The 19,307-nt window shown below is 35.0% G+C and overlaps 1 protein-coding gene across 3 annotated transcripts in view; it reads left to right on the top strand.

Moving 5' to 3' along the window:
- The window catches only part of LOC148944089 (leptin receptor gene-related protein), a 53,812-nt gene extending 38,667 nt beyond the window's left edge, over positions 1-15,145 (top strand). For 2 of the 3 annotated variants that reach the window (XM_089099687.1, XM_089099686.1), the window contains 2 exons: positions 4,387-4,573; positions 8,518-9,204. In XM_089099687.1, the coding sequence (XP_088955813.1) occupies positions 4,387-4,573; positions 8,518-8,631 (301 nt within the window). In that variant the 3' untranslated portion in view covers positions 8,632-9,204. Of the gene's footprint in view, positions 1-4,386; positions 4,574-8,517; positions 9,205-14,290 lie in introns of those variants that run through there. The other variant, XM_089099689.1, reaches the window with a different exon arrangement.
- The last annotated feature ends 4,162 nt before the right edge of the window (positions 15,146-19,307 follow it).

Raw genomic sequence — 19,307 nt, 5'->3', positions numbered from 1 at the left:
ACCGTTGTGCTGTCAGGTCATTGCTGGAAATATGGCAAGCTGCCAGATAGAAAAGCAGGAGATTGGAATACAATTGGTAGTTTCCCATACAGTCGTGCAAAAATTAAAAGGAGCACATGCAAGGACGTAGACATATCTGAGATTTAAGAGTGATTTAACAGCAGATGGATTTGGAAGCTTTACAACTAGTCTGGCCTTCTCACGAGGAGGGGATATACTCCATAAATTTGATGGGAAAGTAGACAACCATATGATAGGACAATAAGGAATATATGATTAGATCAAGGTGAAGAAAAAAAAAACCCATAGAATAGGTCTGGGGGATGTGTGCTTCAGCTTATGCACAAAATCTGCATTCCTGGCAATTTTAATTTTAGTTGCGTTAACGGGGAATTAATAAGATATATTCTCATCAAGATAAATTCCAAGGAATTGGATGTAACCACTTTCAGATCTAAAGAGGGTATGAATTGTGTATCACATGGATACCCAGACAAGCTGTAGAGGCTCTAGAAAAAAAAACTTGGTTTGAGAAACATTAAGAGCCATAATATTCTCATCAAACTGTAAAGGAACTCTCTATAAAACAAGAATATTTGCCTCCAGCAAACCTTGGCCAAATAGTACTGTATATAAACTACTGTCATCACGGAATCCAACTAGTCTCTCGTCCAAAATTTAACTAGAATTCAACTTGAGACTCATTTAGTGTTCTTGCCTACAAAAATCACTCTACTCAGAATATACGAATGGAACTAAGAATGAACAGTTGCTCGCGCTCCGATTCGACCGAGTTTTCCAAGAAGAATGTCCTGTGTTAAGGAATGGAATATCTTGTTTATATCCAAAGTAAAGAGGTGGATTAACGTAGAATATAAGGCCGAATGAATGAAACAAAGAAGCAAATGTACATCACTGAGGGAAAAATTCTCCTTTGTCTGGATTGATCCTATAGAAGAAAAGGCAATTAATGGAATAAACAATTTTTGGTTTTTGATACCCTCCCCCTGGATGCATTTCTCTTTAAAGTCTCCGCCTCCCAACTTTAAAGTCTTTGCTCGGGGCATCATTTTTTACTATCTATAATAATTATGATTAGTTCACTAATTAATAAAAAAAAACAGCAAGTATGTGTTCATAGTTTCATTTCTGACTCTTAATGGAACACAAACAATAGCTATATATTTCCAATAGCTTATTTCTTCTTCTTCATGGTTTTCCACTGGCTAACAAAATCCTCGTTTTTTCACCTTTTTTTATTTTATTTTTCATTTTGTTATTTTCTTTTCTCTCTGAGTTTCATTTATCATGTATAGCCAGTGTGGTCTAAGAATGTATTCCTGATATTTTCAAAACTAGAAATGGTATTTTCTTATAAATTAGAGTGGTAATTAACAAGGTGGTATTTTCACATATAAAAATTCAAATAATCTGCTCCCGTCTTTATTTGAAAATTTTTTCTTCATTAATAGTGACTTTGTTAGTCATGGTACACGAGGAGCCTCGAAAGGAGTAAATGTGAATACTCCTATTCACATATATAACTAAAGCTTTTTCGTTAAGCGGCGTTCACATGCGTTTCTAGCTAGAATCTCATGTCTAGACACGTGTCTGGCCAGAAATCAATGATTAGACAACTACCGTTCCCAAGAAGAATTCAGTGCTTAGCTAAAACTACAAATTTAGTTTCAAATGAATTACAGTTGTCATTTCTAGCCAATCAAGAGAGCTTATGCGGGTAAAAACTTTCAAAAAACCCAAAAAAAACTTTCAAAAATGCATCAGAAATCTGTTTATATGGATTTTTTTTACGTTTTTACTACCCGGACAAAATTATTTCGAATATTGGTCATGCCTCAATCAGCTAGAAATGACAATTTTTCTCATTAATCAATGAGAAATAATTGTCACATTATTCACAACATAATTGATGAGATAGTCACAAAAGTCACAAGATGAGACAAGCCAAAAAATTGCCTTAGTGTGCTTCACTGTTATGTCTGGTGTTGCATATTTGCCTAAAATGAAGAAAAAAAAACATTTAATGAGAAAAAAAAATTAAATTTTGGTTTAAAAACGTAAAAACAAATGATGAAAATAGTGGAACTTGACTCATTTCGAATGACTGCAATTGAATTTCATATACTCTGAGCTCTAGAGTCTGGAACTGAGTGATTAGCTGTAGCTTGTCTTGTTAATTGCCGAACTTTACTTTGGAATCGTAGCGGTCTAGACATTGATTTCTGGCCAGACACATGTCTAGACATGGGCCTCTAGCTAGACATGCATGTTAAGGTCAAGCTTCATTAGAAATTTTAGTGTTAGTTTAGCATTTTCACTCTCCAGAAGGAAATATCTTAAAATTCTGAGAATTACTTTAAAACATCCTAAAATATTTAATTATATCGATCCTAAATGCTGACCGCTACACTTTACCCCCGCCCCCTAATGGGCAAATATATAGCTAAATTGTATGCTCTTTTCTTCCTGCTGCTGTTTATTGTTAAGATTTAGAAGAAGAAAAGTCCCCCATATAGTCCACGCATAATTGTCTGCCCCCCATAGCATTCTTGCTCCTCTAATTGCGCTTTACTTTATGTTATCTTGTTTTTTTTCTCTGCCTTAGGTTTTAATCCTAGGATAAGTTGTTACTATATCATGACGACTGAAATTGTATCAACCAAAAAAATTTTTTTTCGTCAAAGTATAGAGTAAGATTTACTCTGAACATACAGGCCGAAAATCGGACATCGCTTCACTGTGTTGGGAATATTCAAGGCGTACCTATATGATTTTGACGCAATGCTGTTTTCCCGTCCTTAAAAAAGCGCCCCAGGGATGTATAACTCCCAGGGATAGGCTCTTCTTAGTGGTAAATTCCATGTTTTTGCTCCAAATTATGGACAAAATTATCCTCACGGAAGTTTTTTGTATTAATCTTATAGGTAATTACATAAAAAACTATCACATCCACCGTAATTACTAAGTCACTTCTAAGGGGAAAGAACTAAATGAAGCTATCCATGTAATCCGAAACAATTCAATAATCTAAATGACACGGCCACGCCAAGTTTTCTTTTTGTTTTCCATTTGTTTTTAAATTAATTTTTTTAAGCTTTTATTTCTATGCTAAGTTCAAACAGTCAAACAAAGGGGTTTACTGTTCATCATATATGAAGGAACGTAAAGGGTGTTTCAAAAATAACACCGGATTTAAAATGTCTGTTGTTTTTATTTGTTATTGTTGGCAACATTGTTTTTGCATGTGTTGTCATCACTGATCTTTGAGGCTATGTTTTAATACTGTGCTATTGTTTTCCAGGTTAATGTTTGTTGTGTACAGGGAAGATGCAGTACAGAACAGCGAATGTTGATTGTGAAAACTCATTACAAAAATGGCATAAGTTTTGCGGAATCTGTTGGAAAACTCCGTACGGCTATGGGGTGCAATGATGCACCAAATAAATCCACTGTTTGTAGGTGGATCTGGAAATTTAAAAAAAAACGGTCAACAGAACACATCAGAAGCCCAGGACGCCTTCCTAGTGACCGGATTGAGGCAAATGTTGCTACTGTGCTTGATTCGGTCGCTGTAAGTCTGGGAAATCATCTCGCCGTCGTTCTCTCTAGAATTGAACGTGTGTCCGACAGCAGTGTACATGATCCTATCGAAGGATTATCATTTACATTCGTACAAAGTTTTGTTAACACAGGAACTTAAACCAGCGGATGATGAAGAACGACGACAACTTGTGCAATGGATAAAAGAACGGATAAAGATGATAAAATATGATAAAGAATGGATAAAGGATGAAAAAAGAACGAGAGACATGTGGTTTCACAAAACGCATTATTTTGTCAGATAAAGCTCGCTTTCATTTAAAGGGCCTTGCAAATAACATAACTGTAGAATATGGGAATCCAAGACTAATTCACGAAAAAAACGGTTTCCGCAAAACTTTCACTATTTTTTAATGAGTTTTCACCATCAACACTCGCTGTTCCGTACTGTATCTTTACACGACTATTCACCACGAATACTAACCTGGAAAACAAATGCACAGTATTAAAACATAACCTCAAAGATCAGTGATAACAAAAAATGCAAAAACAATGTTGCCAATAATAAAAAATAACAGGCATTTTAAACCTGGCGTTCATTTTTAAACATCTTTTATAATGGTAGCTGGGAAACATGATTTTAATGATATAGAAGGGAATAAGGGTTTATATGAATGTAAAACCCTATAAAGAAGTAGTCAGCTAGACATTTTTCCTGATTGAAAAAACGCGGTATCTGTCCAGAGAATGCAATTGTTTTTAACAGCTGCGAGACCATTTTTCCGGTCAGTATGAACTTGCCATTTGAATTACATTTCATTTCAGGACTTGGTGGCCGTTTTTCCTGCTGGCATTTTATGTTCTTGCTCCAATTCCATTGTCAATTTCTAAGCGGTATTCTGATGGTATGTCGTCAACCAATTCTTGTCAAGAATTAGCTTTGTTTTTAACAACTGGGATTGTTGTGTCAGCCTTTGCTTTGCCCATTGTTCTAGCCCGTGTTGGTGGAATTGTAAGTTTTTTTTCTTCATTACATTAGAAATCAAAATTTAACTGCGTTGTTGCACTAGATTTGCAAGACCTTTTCTTTTTGGGCACTTGCTAAAATTCCTAATACTTCGAATTTTCTCAAAGACTAAATTTTTTAAAATTTCAGTGCATGTTGAGTCAGATGTTGAGCTAAAAAAAGACTATGTCCCTCCATGTTGTCAAACGGGTATATCTGCATTATCTCAAGAGCTGATTAAGGTATTAGTTGAGGGGATGTTGAACTAAGTCAAAAGTCAAAGACATTCAACTTGTCAAAAGGTTCTATATGCAATATCCCAGGAACAACTAAAGGTATTAAGCTGAAACTTCCAGAGAATTTCCAGAGGATGTTGAACCAAATCAAAAGAAACTGTATTTGTATGTCTGCAATATCCCAGAACAGAAATCAATTATTGATTTGGAAAATTCAAATTTCGAGTGCTATTTTTAAGATTGAAAAGTGACTAGAGAGGAACCAAGTGAACCAACCCCCTCGTGTGTCGATTTTTCCTACCCGCCCCAGACAACTCAAAGTTATCTGATCAAAATTGTTAGGTGACCATTTTGTTCAAAATAGTTGAGAGATTCAACAACTGTATATTTAGGGATGATTAGGCCCTCGCAACCTCTGGGACTGTAAATTATGCAAGTTGCTCATTGTTTGCAAATTTATTTTATAATTGAAAAGGACGGCATGTTTGATCCCGGGTGTTCGATTAACTCGGAAATTTCGAAGATTATTGTCTGAACCAAAAAAATCATATATTTTATTGGGGTCATAAAACTCTTCGTCACTGATTATTTGCATTTTGAGTGAGCTCTTGCTTACGTTCGCTAGGCTAAGATTATCATTGTATCTCAAAAGTGTACTCTGAAAACTATGCACATACCTGAGTAAATCGAAAGATGCTATATGCACCTTCTTTTTCAAATTATTGATAATATCGTGGGAATAGCGTGAAGGATCGAATTGAAACTTTCAGGGAACATTGGAGGTTAAGTGGCTTTATAGTTTGACGTTGGGGGGCCTGGAGGACAGAGGTAAATCAAAAGACACTATGTGTGTTCAGGGCTTTGAAATAGCATGTCCATAATATATTTTGGTTGATGGTTTTGCGTTGATGTGGTGGATATCTTCAAGGACTGTGGAAGAAAGGAAAAGGGAAGGTTTGGCAAAGCAAATTCCCAGTTAGTTTTGGGTGAGGGGTCTCCAGTCTGGTCCTCCAATCCATACATCAATGACGTTACTGCCTAATAAAATCCTTTCCAAGGCTTCCCTCCCCCCCTTAATAAAATCCTTCCCCCCCCCCCTCGAAATTTTTATCTGACTCGTAAAAAAAAAAATGTATATAAATAAATTTTGTATACGTTTTTTGTGTAACCCCTCCTCCCGAAAAAATCCTTGAGTTAACCCCCCCCCCCCGAAAAAAATTCTGGTACAGCCCCGCTCCTTTCTGACATGTAATTCATGCACGGTTGGTTGCACGTTGTATTGTGGATAGGAGACTTTTCACTAGCTTTCTGAAAATAAAACTTCTTTTTTTGAAATAAACTTTCATTTTGTATTTATGTTCAAATGGACCTTACTTAAAAAAAAAAACCTTGTAAAGAGACAAGATTTTTCAGCTGAAAATAAGGAGCAACATTAAAATGACCTTAGAATCATAGGCGTAAAAGACAATAGTACACGAGTAGAAATTCAAAATTTAACGCGAATGCCGTAGCACCATCTATTTTCAGACATTTCAAAAAAAATCTGGGCTAGCAATTTATTTTATTAAGGTTTATTTTCCTTAATCAGGAAAATCAAAAAAGGCGATCAAAAATCGTTCTCTGCTACCAGTTTGTCCAAATGATCTATATGGAAAACCTTTTGAACGGCTCAGGATATTAAATTGACACTTTTTTGGTGTATTGGTAGACGGGGGGTTTAATTGTACCCTTAATTGTAGCTTGGGGAAAAGTGTTTAGCTAAATCAATCGACACCGTATGGATTCAGGTTATTAAAATACCGTATCTACAATATCTCAGCAATGGAAATTAGGGTTTTAAGGGACCCAACTGAAATTTTGAGGGAATATTGAACGGGTGGAATCAGTTGGATTTTAAATTTTGCCTTAACCAAGGAGTGCTTATCAAGGACAATACATCTTTAAAGAAAAATGTGGCTGTATTGATTCTTATTGTGAAATATTGTTTTTTATGCTGATCTGCTTAAAATTCCAGGCCATGAAGACATCTCTGTCAAAGTTTCAGAACCAAGGGAAACTCAATCAGGAAACTAATCTGGTTGCATTGAATCCTGATGTCTTATTTTTATTCAAAAGAGAACTCTTTTTAATAAGTGAGCACTAAATATATTTATGTAGACAAAGAAGCTGTTGGAACAAAATACAAATGCAAAAACATTTTGTAATTAAATGATGGATGAATGTTGGTCTATATTTAAGGTTGTAACACGATAAGGCTCAGGATGGCTTCAGTCCTATAGGAGGCCAAAAATAATGTAGATTTATTTTTTTTTTTTTTTTTTTTTTAATAATATTCCTCCACCATCCAGCCAAAATCCTACAGTAAAACTGCTGTCAAAATCGGTTGCAAATTTTTTTCCAAAATATAATTACAGTCGCATATTAATTCTTAAACAAAAAAAAGCTTCACAAATATTCCTTTAATTAACCAATAAAGAAAAGTATCGATTAAAAAGAGCAGAAATTAAGTAGAAAATACTTTTCAAAAAATAAAAAAAAATTCAAAGAAAAGTAAATACATTAAACTAAAGACGAATGACGAGTAGAAAAAAAGAAGGTAAAGGATAGGGCACTAGACCCTCAAAGTCCAAACGGCGGTGCTGATCTCCGTTTCAAGGCCCTTTAGCCAGGAGGTGCAATTGAACTTGAAAGAATTAGGAATTACAATCTATGAGATGAGACCCAAAATGAACAGAAATTATCACGAATAATCAAGTTATGGCTAACGCCCCTTAAGCCTTCGAAAGGTTAAAGTGTCATTTTCGTTTTTATGAAAATAAGATGTATCTTAAGCAGTTACCCCTTTTATTTCGTTAATAAATCTAAATTGCTGAGACTTTCTGGAATGAATATTCAGGAGAAAAGGGTAAAATAGAATAAAAGAATAGAGAATAAAGATGTTTTTAAGAACATGCGTCAATACTTCAACTTTTTTTAAAAGAAAAGATCATCTTGAGAAAAAAAAAACTCAAGTGCCGTATTTTGGCAATGGTGAAGAGACAAAATGTTTGCTGCAACGACCAACGGTTTCTGTAACACTTGACATCGCCCTAGCAACGTAAATCTATTTTCCAGTGTGTCGTATCTTTACCTAATTTTTTTTCCTGTCCCCAACCATGTTTTCCTTTTTGCTCTTTCTGTTCACTTGTTGGCTATTGTAATGTCTACTATTATAATAAAACTGAAGAAGATGTCTTTTTTATAGCTTTTATGAACTAATAAATAAATATAGTTTAGCAAAAGTATTGTTCGTAACTTTTTGAAACGCGACACATGTATAGCATAAATTCAGAGTTGCACATATTTCTAAACCTTGCTGGGGTGATGAGTATCATCAAGTATTTCTGGGATGGAAGCGGGAAGGCCAAAATTTCTGTTTGTGGCACGATTTCTAACCTTAGCTGGGGGGGGGGTACTTAAAACCAATCTCTTTTTAAAGATGCCCCATCTCCCCATGCTTTTTGCATGCAGGAATATGTAAAGATGTCTTTGTGGGCTCCAATGTGGCCTGAATTCAAAAAAGACCAGAAGCGCATTTAGCTCCTACGCTCCCAGGAGGTAAGAAGCTCCTATTTAGCCCCAGGAACGAGTGTCCCAGAAGCGTTGCTAATTTAAATTATCCATGCAAAATTATTTTGTTGTTTTTAGACATTAATGCCATTATTTTTTTTCCAGATTGAATGGGGAGCATGCGTGTTATCATTGGTTGGCAACAGTGTTATGTTTTTAACAATTTTTGGATTTTTCTTTGCTTTTGGTCGTGATAGCATCGATTATTCAATGTGGTAATTTTATTTTTAATTTACTAACTCCTTGAGAATCTTAAGGACCTGATCGTAATTTCAAAGACGAAAAGCTATAGTAGAAACCTTGTGTGAGATTTTAAGCCACTTTTAAGTTGACAGTTGAGTTTTTACTAAGTTTATTAGAAGCACCTGGAGCTGGCGGTCGATGTTTCTTCTTTTCCTGCCAGAGAAGCTACTATACAAAAATGTTATAAAATAGCATTTATAAATCTTCTTCCTTGGATTTTATTAAAGAACATAACAACAATTATTTTCTATAAAAAAATGGCTTTTAGGCTCAAAATGGAATTGGCTCTTTTGTAAGTCAATATCTCTTCTTTTTCTTGTAGAGAAGTTATTCCTTAAAAATGTTTAGAAATGTTTCTCCGTGGAAGTTTTTACTAGGAACTTCATATAACAATTGTTTTCTGAAAGGAAAATGGCTTTTTTTGGTTCTTGGTGTTTCAAAGATGCAACGTGTCCTATAGAGTTTATTTGAATTACAATAAGTGAAAATGAAGTTAATTTATGCGGATTTCCTTTCTTTTTATTTCGTTTATTAAATATATAGAACAAATATTTTGTCTTGTTTAAGATGAGGTTGCTGGAATAGGTCTTTTGTTTGCTGCTTTATCTGCAGAGTGTATCAGTGCACCTGCACAATGTATCACTTTATGTGCACAGTTTGTCACTATGTCTGCACAATGTATCTGCACAGTCCAAAATTCAAAATAGAGTTTAACCCAACATCTAGGCCCTATCCAGGGGGGGAGTAGGGGGTTTGAACCATCCCACCCCCAGATTTTGTTGTTGTCCGACTCGTAAAACGTCACAAAAATGCATATTAACACATTTTTTATTCATTTTTTAATTTTTTTTTTTAGGAAATAATATATTTACGAGCTTTATTATTTTAGGATTTACTTATCTGTTATAGCGACCCCATTCAAAAATTACGCTGTCTAAAACTCGAGAACAAACCGGTTTCATCTGTCTGTATTAAGAGACAATTAGCTTACGCTTAGTGGATAACAACTGGTGGGTGTCAGAATACATTCAGACTTAAATAGTTTGGGCTATATATTTGCACATTACGGGGAGGGGGGTAAAGTATTTGGACAGCGTCAAGTTGGAAAACAATTCTTACTTCATAATAGGCAGAATAATTGTAGCTAACACATTTTGCCTTCAGACCCGCAATACTCTACCCCCATCCCCTACCCCTAATGTGCAAATATATAGCCCAAATTTGTTTCTAAAGTATTATATTTTCATTATTTTTTGGTATATTTCATTAGGATTAACCTAACTTCACTTCTTGAGTGGGGTCGCTATAACAGATAAGCACCATTTAGGAATGAAGAATTTTGCAATAAGTCGTCTTTGAGAAAAAAGGATTTTTTTCCTTAAAAAAAGGAAATTCCTTGTGAAATCTTTGTTATTTGAGTTTCTTTTGAATGAATTGCTAAATCTTTAAGATCTATATTTACTTGGAATCGATCAGAAAAGGGAAATCCTTTTGACTGTCTAGAAAAAAGTTTGTTTAAGAGGATTTGACAATTTGAAGAAGGAGAATAAGATAATTTGAAAATTTAAAAAAAGAATTTGAAGTTAATATCCGATCGTCCCAGTGACTTTTTGGTCAGTAGCTGGAATGTAGTCCGAATAAGTCAATTTGACTTCAGGATTTTGAATGGTATTCCTAGGTGGCATTGATTGTTTCTACTTGTTTTTTTTTTTTTTTTTTTTTTTTTTCAGAAACAAAATTTAAGTTCCCTGCCTGTTTAGTTTCCCTTGCTCTTTAGTTGAAATCAATTCGAGCACTTACCCTTATACTAAAGAAAATAGTTGAGTGTATCTGGGTTTGAAATTTTGATGGACAATGTTAGATGGAACTAAGTGTTTGTAATCGGTGTTTTTTCTGTCAGAAACAACTAAAGATTTTTTTATTGCTGGCAAAGAAAAAATTCACATAGGGATAAGTTGGCAAATAGATTAAAGAATGTAATTCACATTCTTAATTAATTTTTTGTAATTAACTTCCAATTAGTGTTGATAATAATTTTACTTACGCGGAAACGATTGCGTTTCCGCGAGCTAACGAAAAATCGTTGTGTATCTGACCTTGTTTATGGAAGTGAGTTGGAAAAGAGAGAAAGTTTCCTCTCGTGGGCATTAGTTCACCGGTTAGATTTGTAGAGATTTTGGTTCATATTGTATGTAGAGGACTAGTCATGACTGTTAAGAAGGATCACCTCTAACGAAGGCCGTATCCAGGATTTTTGTTTGAGGGGGGGGGGGGGTAAAAACCCTCAGAAACGCGTCACAAATTTGTTTATATGCATTTTTGTTATATTTTTGTGAGTCAGACAAACATATCGGACTGTTCTAATCCGGTACCCCCCTTGGATAGTGTCTTGCCTCTAACTCATTAGTGCTGATGCTATTAAGGCTCACCTTATGAAAATTGCCACTGAGTTGGGGATCAAGGAAAAGGTTGTTACTGTAGTAACTGATAATGGAGCAAATGTAGTGCGGGCCGTAAAGAGTGCTGTATCCCAAGAAGGTACAGGATGGAGTCATGTTTCATGCTTTCCACATACTCTAAATTTGATTGTGGGGGATGCTATTAATGATACAGCTGAATTGTTGCCTCTCGTCCAAAAGGCTAGAAATATTGTCAGCTTTTTCAGACGTAATGTTGTAGCTACTGACAAGTTACGCCAGGTTCAAATCTCTATTGACAATGTTTTCATCAAAAAACTAGAACCCGATCTGACCACTAGATGGAATTCGCTTCTTACTACGTTGCGTAGTCTACAAGATTTGAAAGAGTCGGTAACAAGTTCGCATGCGCTTCTCGGTAAAGTGGACCTCATACTCACTGATAGTGAGCGGGATGTAATTTCAAACGTGATTGCGGGGCTTACACCCTTTGAAGGGGCAACTATTGAGCTCTTCTGAAAGCTTTCCCTCCATCTCAAAAGTCCTGCCTTTGTCTAAGATTTTGAGAACCCAACCTTGTTCAGGTAGATTTTGGTGGATTCTCAGATGTGGTTGATGAGCTTCGAAAGGCTTTGCTGAATAAAACGCATTGTAGGTTTATAGGCCTTGGTCAAGTCACACCCGTCGCAATTGCCACATATTTTGACCTGCGTTTCAAGAAAATGTATATTTCACCTGACGATCTTCTATAAGTTGAGAGCAAAATTGCAAACGAGATAGATTTGGCCTTGCTGGCGGCTGAATTTCGATCAGAAGATACAAGTACCATCGCAGTCTCTGCGATGCAGTCATATCAGAATCAAGCCAGTTTGTGGGGTTCACACGATGAAGTTCTTATAGTTAATGCAGGACATGCTTTGACAGCAGCCGAATATACCATGGCTCTGCAAACTTTCAATAGGGAGCCAATAGTTTCAAGGGAAACTTGTCCACTCAAGTGGTGGAAGTCTCGTGCTATGGGGCTTCAAAAATACCTGTATGAAGTTGCAATTAAATTCATGTCTGTACCTTCTACCAGTGTCCCTTATGAAAAAGTATTTTCCAAGGCTGGTCAGATAATCACTGAATGGCGGAACCAACTCTCAGGGAAAAACTTTGACATGCTGATGTTTTGAATAGCCAGCAGTTTATTTTTTTCTTTTCCTGAGCTCAAATAACTACCAAATCTGGGTTTTTATTATATTCATTTATGCAATCAGTTTATTTTTATTGTTTGATTTTTATATTATTTGAATTTCGAAAAAAAAGTTATACAAAATACCTTTTATTTACCATTTGCGTTATTGAACTTCGGCAAATCCATGAGATACCATAGCAAAAAACTGATCGGAAATATCGATATATCGAAAGTAAAAATATCGATATATCGATTAATCAAAATATCGCCCAACACTGCTAGATAAATAGGTAAGTGTAATGAAAGTCAAAGGCCTTAGCCATTCAAAGAGGGGGGCAGCCTCCCCCCTCTTTGACCGGGTGCCGTGGCTGGGGGGCTGCCCACTTTGATCAAGTTTTCACGTTGATTTGGCTGTTTTTGCTTATATTAGTCGGTATATTTGCTATATTTATATGAATTGGGGTGGGGTGAGGGGGGGGGGGGGCTGTAAGTAATATTTCTCCAGGAACCACTAACCCTAGGAGCGGATCTGCCAAAGGGCAATAGCAGAAATACAGAATATGAAAATAAAATAATCTGCACTCAAGAATCAAGCTTAAAAGCACGGAATGGAACCTTTCATTAAATTAAGTTTTTATTAACAGGTTTTCCTATTTTTTTTTTTTTTTTTTTTTTTTTTTTTTATAATTACCTGGGAGTTTCTAGATTTCACCATATTCGGAAGCTGTACATTTGTATCCTCTGACAAATTTACTTTTGAATGTTTTAGCTCCTGACATGCGCCTAGAAAATGGTACAAATTATCATTTGTATCACTAGAGCCATATCCAGTGACAATTACCGGGTTTGATCCTCCCCTCCCCTAAAAATGTTGTCAACTCGTAAATTGGTCCTACAAATCCAAACCCTTAACTCCCAGCAACAAAATCGTTTCGCTGCGCCACTCTCCCTCGAAGCAAAACTCCTGGATATAACCCTGAGCATCACCAGACACGAGACAAGTATTGCCTTCTAGTATTTGTGCCCTTTTTTTCTAATAAAAGCGGTGTATGCTCACCGAGGGTATGGCCTGTGGTACGAAAACCTTTAATGTATAATAGTAGTCATCATTATTCTATTAAATTTCAGGCCGAAGTTTTCATCAATGGTCCAATTTAAGGGAATAGTTGTTTAAGGCATTTTATCTCTTCCAGTGATTGTGATTTAAAGGCTGTTTTCTCAGCATTGAAATTCAACAATTTCTCCAGTAAATCTAGGTTAAATCATTGGTAAATTGTGAAATCTGCCAAAAATAGGAAAAGTCGCACTCCTTATGCCCGAATCTTACAATGTATAAACCTTGAACACATCGAAGATGCTCTTGAAATGATTTTGTTTTTCAAGACAGGGATCTGCTTATATGATATGATATGATTTATTAACACTAAAAGCCCTTCTGGGCCATGGTTAATACACAGTACACTTCTAAAATAATAAATAAAAACACCCTTATTATAAACAAAAATAAAATAAAAAATCTAAAGAAAATGATCTCTATGCTCCATGCCCAGTCCAATAAACCTTCCCAAATTCTTTATCCCCCAAAAATTTGTATCTCTTCATATAATACCCATACATTCCTCCTTTTCGAACCACTCCGGAAAAATTTCCTCTCTCAAACCTCTTAGCTCCTTACATAAACATAAAAAATGAATTATATCATCATTTTCGTCCCCGCACATCGGACAAAAATTACATCTGCAATTTTTCGCAAATATCTGCAATTTTCCGCAAATATCTGCAATTTTCCCGGCTCATTCAATGGCTGAAAAATGTGTCTCCTTTTTTGTTTGTTTTCTGTTTATTTAATTATTCTGGGTGCAGTGGAGCAAAACTAAACAAAATGCCAGATTAAGTGAATTTTCTGGATATTTCTTTTTTTTCATTTTCAGGCATTTTAAACCCGTTGAGTACTAATCATTTTCCAGTGAACATGTTTTAAAGTGCGTAATTGAAGCAGGAAATCCCAGTAATTTCTAACGTTTTACGATTTTTGTTCTAGAATACACCTTTGAATACAAGTTCTCCATTTAAACTATCCGAAGCTCTCCGCTTGATTTTTGGATCTCAAAGGTCTGGTAAAAATATATAATTTGGTGTTGGGCTTTTTAACCAGAATGTCCTAAAGTTGCACGATTGTTTTTATTGGTGTTAACTATTGGTTCACACTGCTGCATTATGACGCGAAAACGGCCGTTTTTGCGTGATTTTTCAAATTTCATCAATTTCTGCTACATCATCATACGTTATACCGGTTAAACGGCGACGTCGAAATATTTGTACTGAGCCTTCAAAAAACGCGTCCGTTATTTTTAATCCTTTTTAAACCAGACAATGGAAATAACTAATCATATTAGTCAGAAGTCGTCTATTAATATATGGCAAAGGACATGAGGGGTATTTAAAGAATCATTTAATCCTCAAGGCCTAGAAGGACATTTCCAGAGAAGTGAACATAGAAGATAAGAATTACATTATTAATTAGGCATATCTGGACTGACCAATAGAGGCTATCCGTTTGAATTTTTTTCTTGCTGTCCCGTTTAATTATGTCAAACTAGTTTTCCCGTTTTAACGGCCGCAATGCACGTTTCTGTGTGAATATTTTTTGAGATTTCTTTGCATTCATTGTCTGTGAGCCGTATTGCGTTAAAAAAAAAATTGTATCAGTGTGAGCCAAGAATAAGTTTCAACAAAGTGAAATAAAATGATGCGTCATTTTTGGTGACTTCAAATAACAACAGAGCATAAATTTGCGTTTCCAATGGAAATACATAGTAGCGGAGTTCCTGTTTTTTTTGTTCATTGTTTACAGTATTAATAAATAGTCTTTTTTGAATACAATAGTCTTAATTTAGTTGTTTACACACAGCTACGCTACCTCTGAATTAGGGTTAAAACAGTAGTTCATATTCAAGTTAAGAGGCCTGGAATACAAAAAAAAACACACACGAGTTCATATTCGAGCTAACATACTAATGTATGAATAGCTATGCAAAATAGGAATAGCAATGAAGCACTAATAGGAATAGCAATTAGTAATTAGTTTGTTATTTGTAATTAATTAATTTAATCATTATTTAATACTTGACAATATTGAATTGCAGGTAAAATGGTTACATGGGACAGTTAGTGCATAGAAGTAGGAGGCTATAAAGGACAAATAGTGCATATAATCCAACATCTGAAAGAATTTAAACTTTTGTTGTTTTATCCCCCCTCCCCCTAGAAAAGTTTTGATATTTAAAATACTAAAAATAAAACTAGACATATAGCGATTAAGTAGAGGCTACTGATTGTTGCAACATGACTGTTAATTCCTGAATAGTTACAGATAATACGATTATGTTTGGATTCTGATCTATAGTTGTCAAACTAAAAACGAGTCTTAATGTGACCATAATATGACCATATGCATCAATTCCACTCTTGCATATATCCACCAATTGCGGGTAGTTAACTACCAAATCGGTATTACTATTTTTCACCTTCTGCTTGTATAACATGGAGGTAAGCCCGAACTGGTACTTCCTGACCTTTGAACCCTTTTTTCTGAAGTATTCTAATACAACTTCGACCCCAGAGCTGTTTGGCCGCGTTTAAAAAGCCTAAAACAGCCTGCTTTTTATCAGCCAAAAAAGTTTGCAGTTTTGTTAGCCCTTTCGTTGTTTAATTATTTCTTTCTTTCATTTTATTTTCATTTAGTTTTATCTAGTTTTATGTTTATTAGTTAGCCAGATAGTTGATTAAAAGACTTAGTTGACAAAAAAAACTTTAATTGTCAAGAGAAACAAAATCTTTAGTTGTCTATTTGATCAAAAAACGAAGAACACGAAGAAAAAAAGAAATTTTCAAACGAGGGTGTTTTACAACCAGTGGAAAAAAACAAAAAGACAAAGTAAATACTTCGGTCTTAAGCGCTCAAGAATTAAGAAGAAGAAAAAAGAAGAATTAAATTAAGAAGAAAAAGGTATGATTAAATTAAAAAGAGATGATTATTACTTTTGTTATTTTTTGTGATTTATTATAAAATACTGTCACGTATGACCTTGTTATAAGGGGAAAAAAATGTTCGTGTTTTTTGTTGTTGTTGTTGTTTTTACCGGTATATATATATATATATATATATATATATATATATATATATATATATATATATATATATATATATATATATATATATATATATATATAAATCTAAAATTTGATCTAACTTTAATTCCATTTACGGCCAGGATAACGTAAACTAGTTTTAAAAATCTGCGCACATGTGCTATGTGGCGACTACATTTCTTTGTTTTGGAGTATGATCCGTATTGGGTCTCTATCTGCATTGGAACAGCGACGCCAATCCTTGAAAATGTCCCAAGGTTTTACTGGAGAAAATACAAAGGAATGTGCATTGTCAGTTTAGTATACATATACTGATATTTAGTAATCAAAATGTTAATATTATTTGATTTATTAAAGTTATAAAAGTAAATACATTTATATTTTTTCATTAAAGTGCAAATTATGTTCTGGGCTTGGGAAGGCATAGGGGTTTTGAGCCCAACTCATTTTAATTTCTGTTCGTTTTGTGTTTGACTCGGTTATTTATTTTAATTTCTGTTCGTTTTGGGTTTGATTTATTTATCGATGCTGATTTTTGGTAGTTTCACGCTTGTTGGATTATTTTTTTATTTTTGCTCATTATTTTTGGTTTAATAAAGTTCTTTACTTTTCTTTGAAAAACTTATTTTGTGGAAAAAGTTTTTTTTTAATTAATAACTTAAAAAGAACAGAAATTATTCCGTATATGATAAGGGCTGCCCCCTCCTCAATCCCTTGTTCTTCACGTTCAAGTTCTTAGTAATTTCAAAAACCTTATTATTCTAATTAAACGGCCCTTGTGTTTCTGGAGCCATTCTTAAACAACTTGTATAAAAGGAGAAACTTTAACACAAAGAGCATGGTATTGAGGAAGAGGCAGCCCCCTCATATACAGAATGATTTATGGTCGTTTCAAGACTTGATGTTGCTCCTTACTTTTAGTTGAAAAAAAATCCAATTTCTCATCGTTCTTCAAGTTTTTCCGGGAAATCCACCTCCCCGCCATGGAAAAATCCCCCTCCCCCTTTGCAAAATTTCTCCTGTGATAGTTTCTTCTGAGTAAAATCCCCCCTGAGAAATTTCTTCGGGCAATTACCCCTGGGAAATTTCATCGAACATGTCTGCATGGATAATTTTCCCTAGCCTACTTTCATCTGAAAACAGGCTTGTTTTTTATTTAGTTTCTAATCGTTTTTCAAATCATGCCAGAATCCCCTCCCCCAATCCTAGAATTTTGTTTGGAAATTAACCCCCTCCCCCTTCCCCGGTGGAAAGGTTCTCCTGGGGATAATTCACCCTTTGAAAATTTCTGTCGTGGAGAATCCCCTCATGGAGAATTTCTCCGGTGGACCCTCCCCATTGAAAAAGCGCCCTGAATATTCCAACTGTACTGAAAGTTTCCCTCGGAAAATTAGAGATAATATCTCCACCTTTAAAATTGAGTCACCAAAGAGAAATTAGGACAAATAAAAAGAATTTTCTATAGGAATTATGGCAAATTCCTTTCCTGTAAAATTTCTCCTGTAAGGCTTAGCCCCAGAAACTGCACTCTTCACGGAAAACTTTCCCCGTGGAAAATCCTCCATACAGAAAATACCACCACCCCCAATAACAAGTACTATATGTTAGCAATGGGCAAACCTATAGCTTATAGCATTTTCCCCAGTGGCTTTGGGGTTTTGTCATCCCCAGAGGCTAATTTATTGAATCTTTCAACTATGCTGGACAAAATGGCAATCTAAAAGTTTTAGTCGGGTGACTTTGGGTAAAAAAAGGGGCATGCAAGGGAGGCTAGTTGCCCTCCTTTCTTCTTGGTCACTTGAAAAGGGCAATAGAACTTTTAATATCCGTTTGAATGGGAACAAAAAAATTGGAGGATTCCAGAAAATATATCTGACGGATGATGCGCCGAAGTCTGTTCGTGAAGTTCGAAAGAGGTTGCTTCATGTGAAATTAAAATTGCACGATTTTGGAATTGACTCTTGGTTGTCGAAAGGTGTACCCCCCTGCCTAGTTATCAAGCGGCGAGATGGTCCGAGTGAACGACTAACAGTTAGTAAAGGTTTCGCTCTAATTACTGACCTTGAAAGGAAACATGGTGGTCGAATCGCAAAAATGGATACATGATTTTTTTTTAAGACTAATTGTGTTGATATGATAGTGGATTAGTTTTGTTAAATAATGTGAGTATGAGTGTTCAATATTTATTTGGGGTGAAATAAAGAATGTGGTGGGTTCTGTATGGTTTGATGTATTTGGGTGATATTATTATGATTAAGAATTTATTTAGTGTGAGTTTTAGTGTTTGTAATTCTTTGTGGGAGAGGCATGGGGGGGGGGGGTACTCTTTGGCGTGAGATCAGTACATGATAATGGTTAGTCAAGTTCACGAGATCCCTACATCTAGGCTGGAGGAATTGGAAAGAAATTCAGCCCTTTTTAGTAATATATTCCAAACGCTCCTAGCCCATGATAATAATGAAATTTTAAATTCTATTTTAATCCCCCCAAATAAATATTTGTTTTCTCATGAAATAGTTCATAAAAACCCAAATATGAGGAGAATATCTTTTTGGAACTGTCGTGGATGGAGGAGCGGGCAAGATGCAATTAAAAAAATTTTATTTGAATCTGGTAGGGATATTTTTGGAGTTTGTGAAACATTTTTAGATGAAATTTCGGCAAAAAAAAATTAATATTAGTGATTTCCAATTTTTTCACGTAAGTAGAACTCAACAAAAGCAAGGTGGTTTAGCAATACTGGTTAAAAATTATATTCCGGCACGACTAAAAGAAGATTTTTTATATTTGAATACGGAGATGAAATCATATGAAGAGGAAAAACTTTTCACAAGTAAATATGAATGAATTGAAATCTAATCTTAGCGATGTAGGATGGAGTGAAGTTATTAATGGAAATGACCCCA

The sequence above is a fragment of the Artemia sp. Qi Xiang Cuo genome, chromosome 14 (genome assembly GCF_049724085.1).
Source record: "Artemia sp. Qi Xiang Cuo chromosome 14, ASM4972408v1, whole genome shotgun sequence".
In the NCBI taxonomy this organism is placed as follows: domain Eukaryota; kingdom Metazoa; phylum Arthropoda; class Branchiopoda; order Anostraca; family Artemiidae; genus Artemia; species Artemia sp. Qi Xiang Cuo.
The sequence above is the reverse complement of the archived record's forward strand: the minus strand, read 5'-3'. Positions and strand labels throughout refer to the sequence as shown.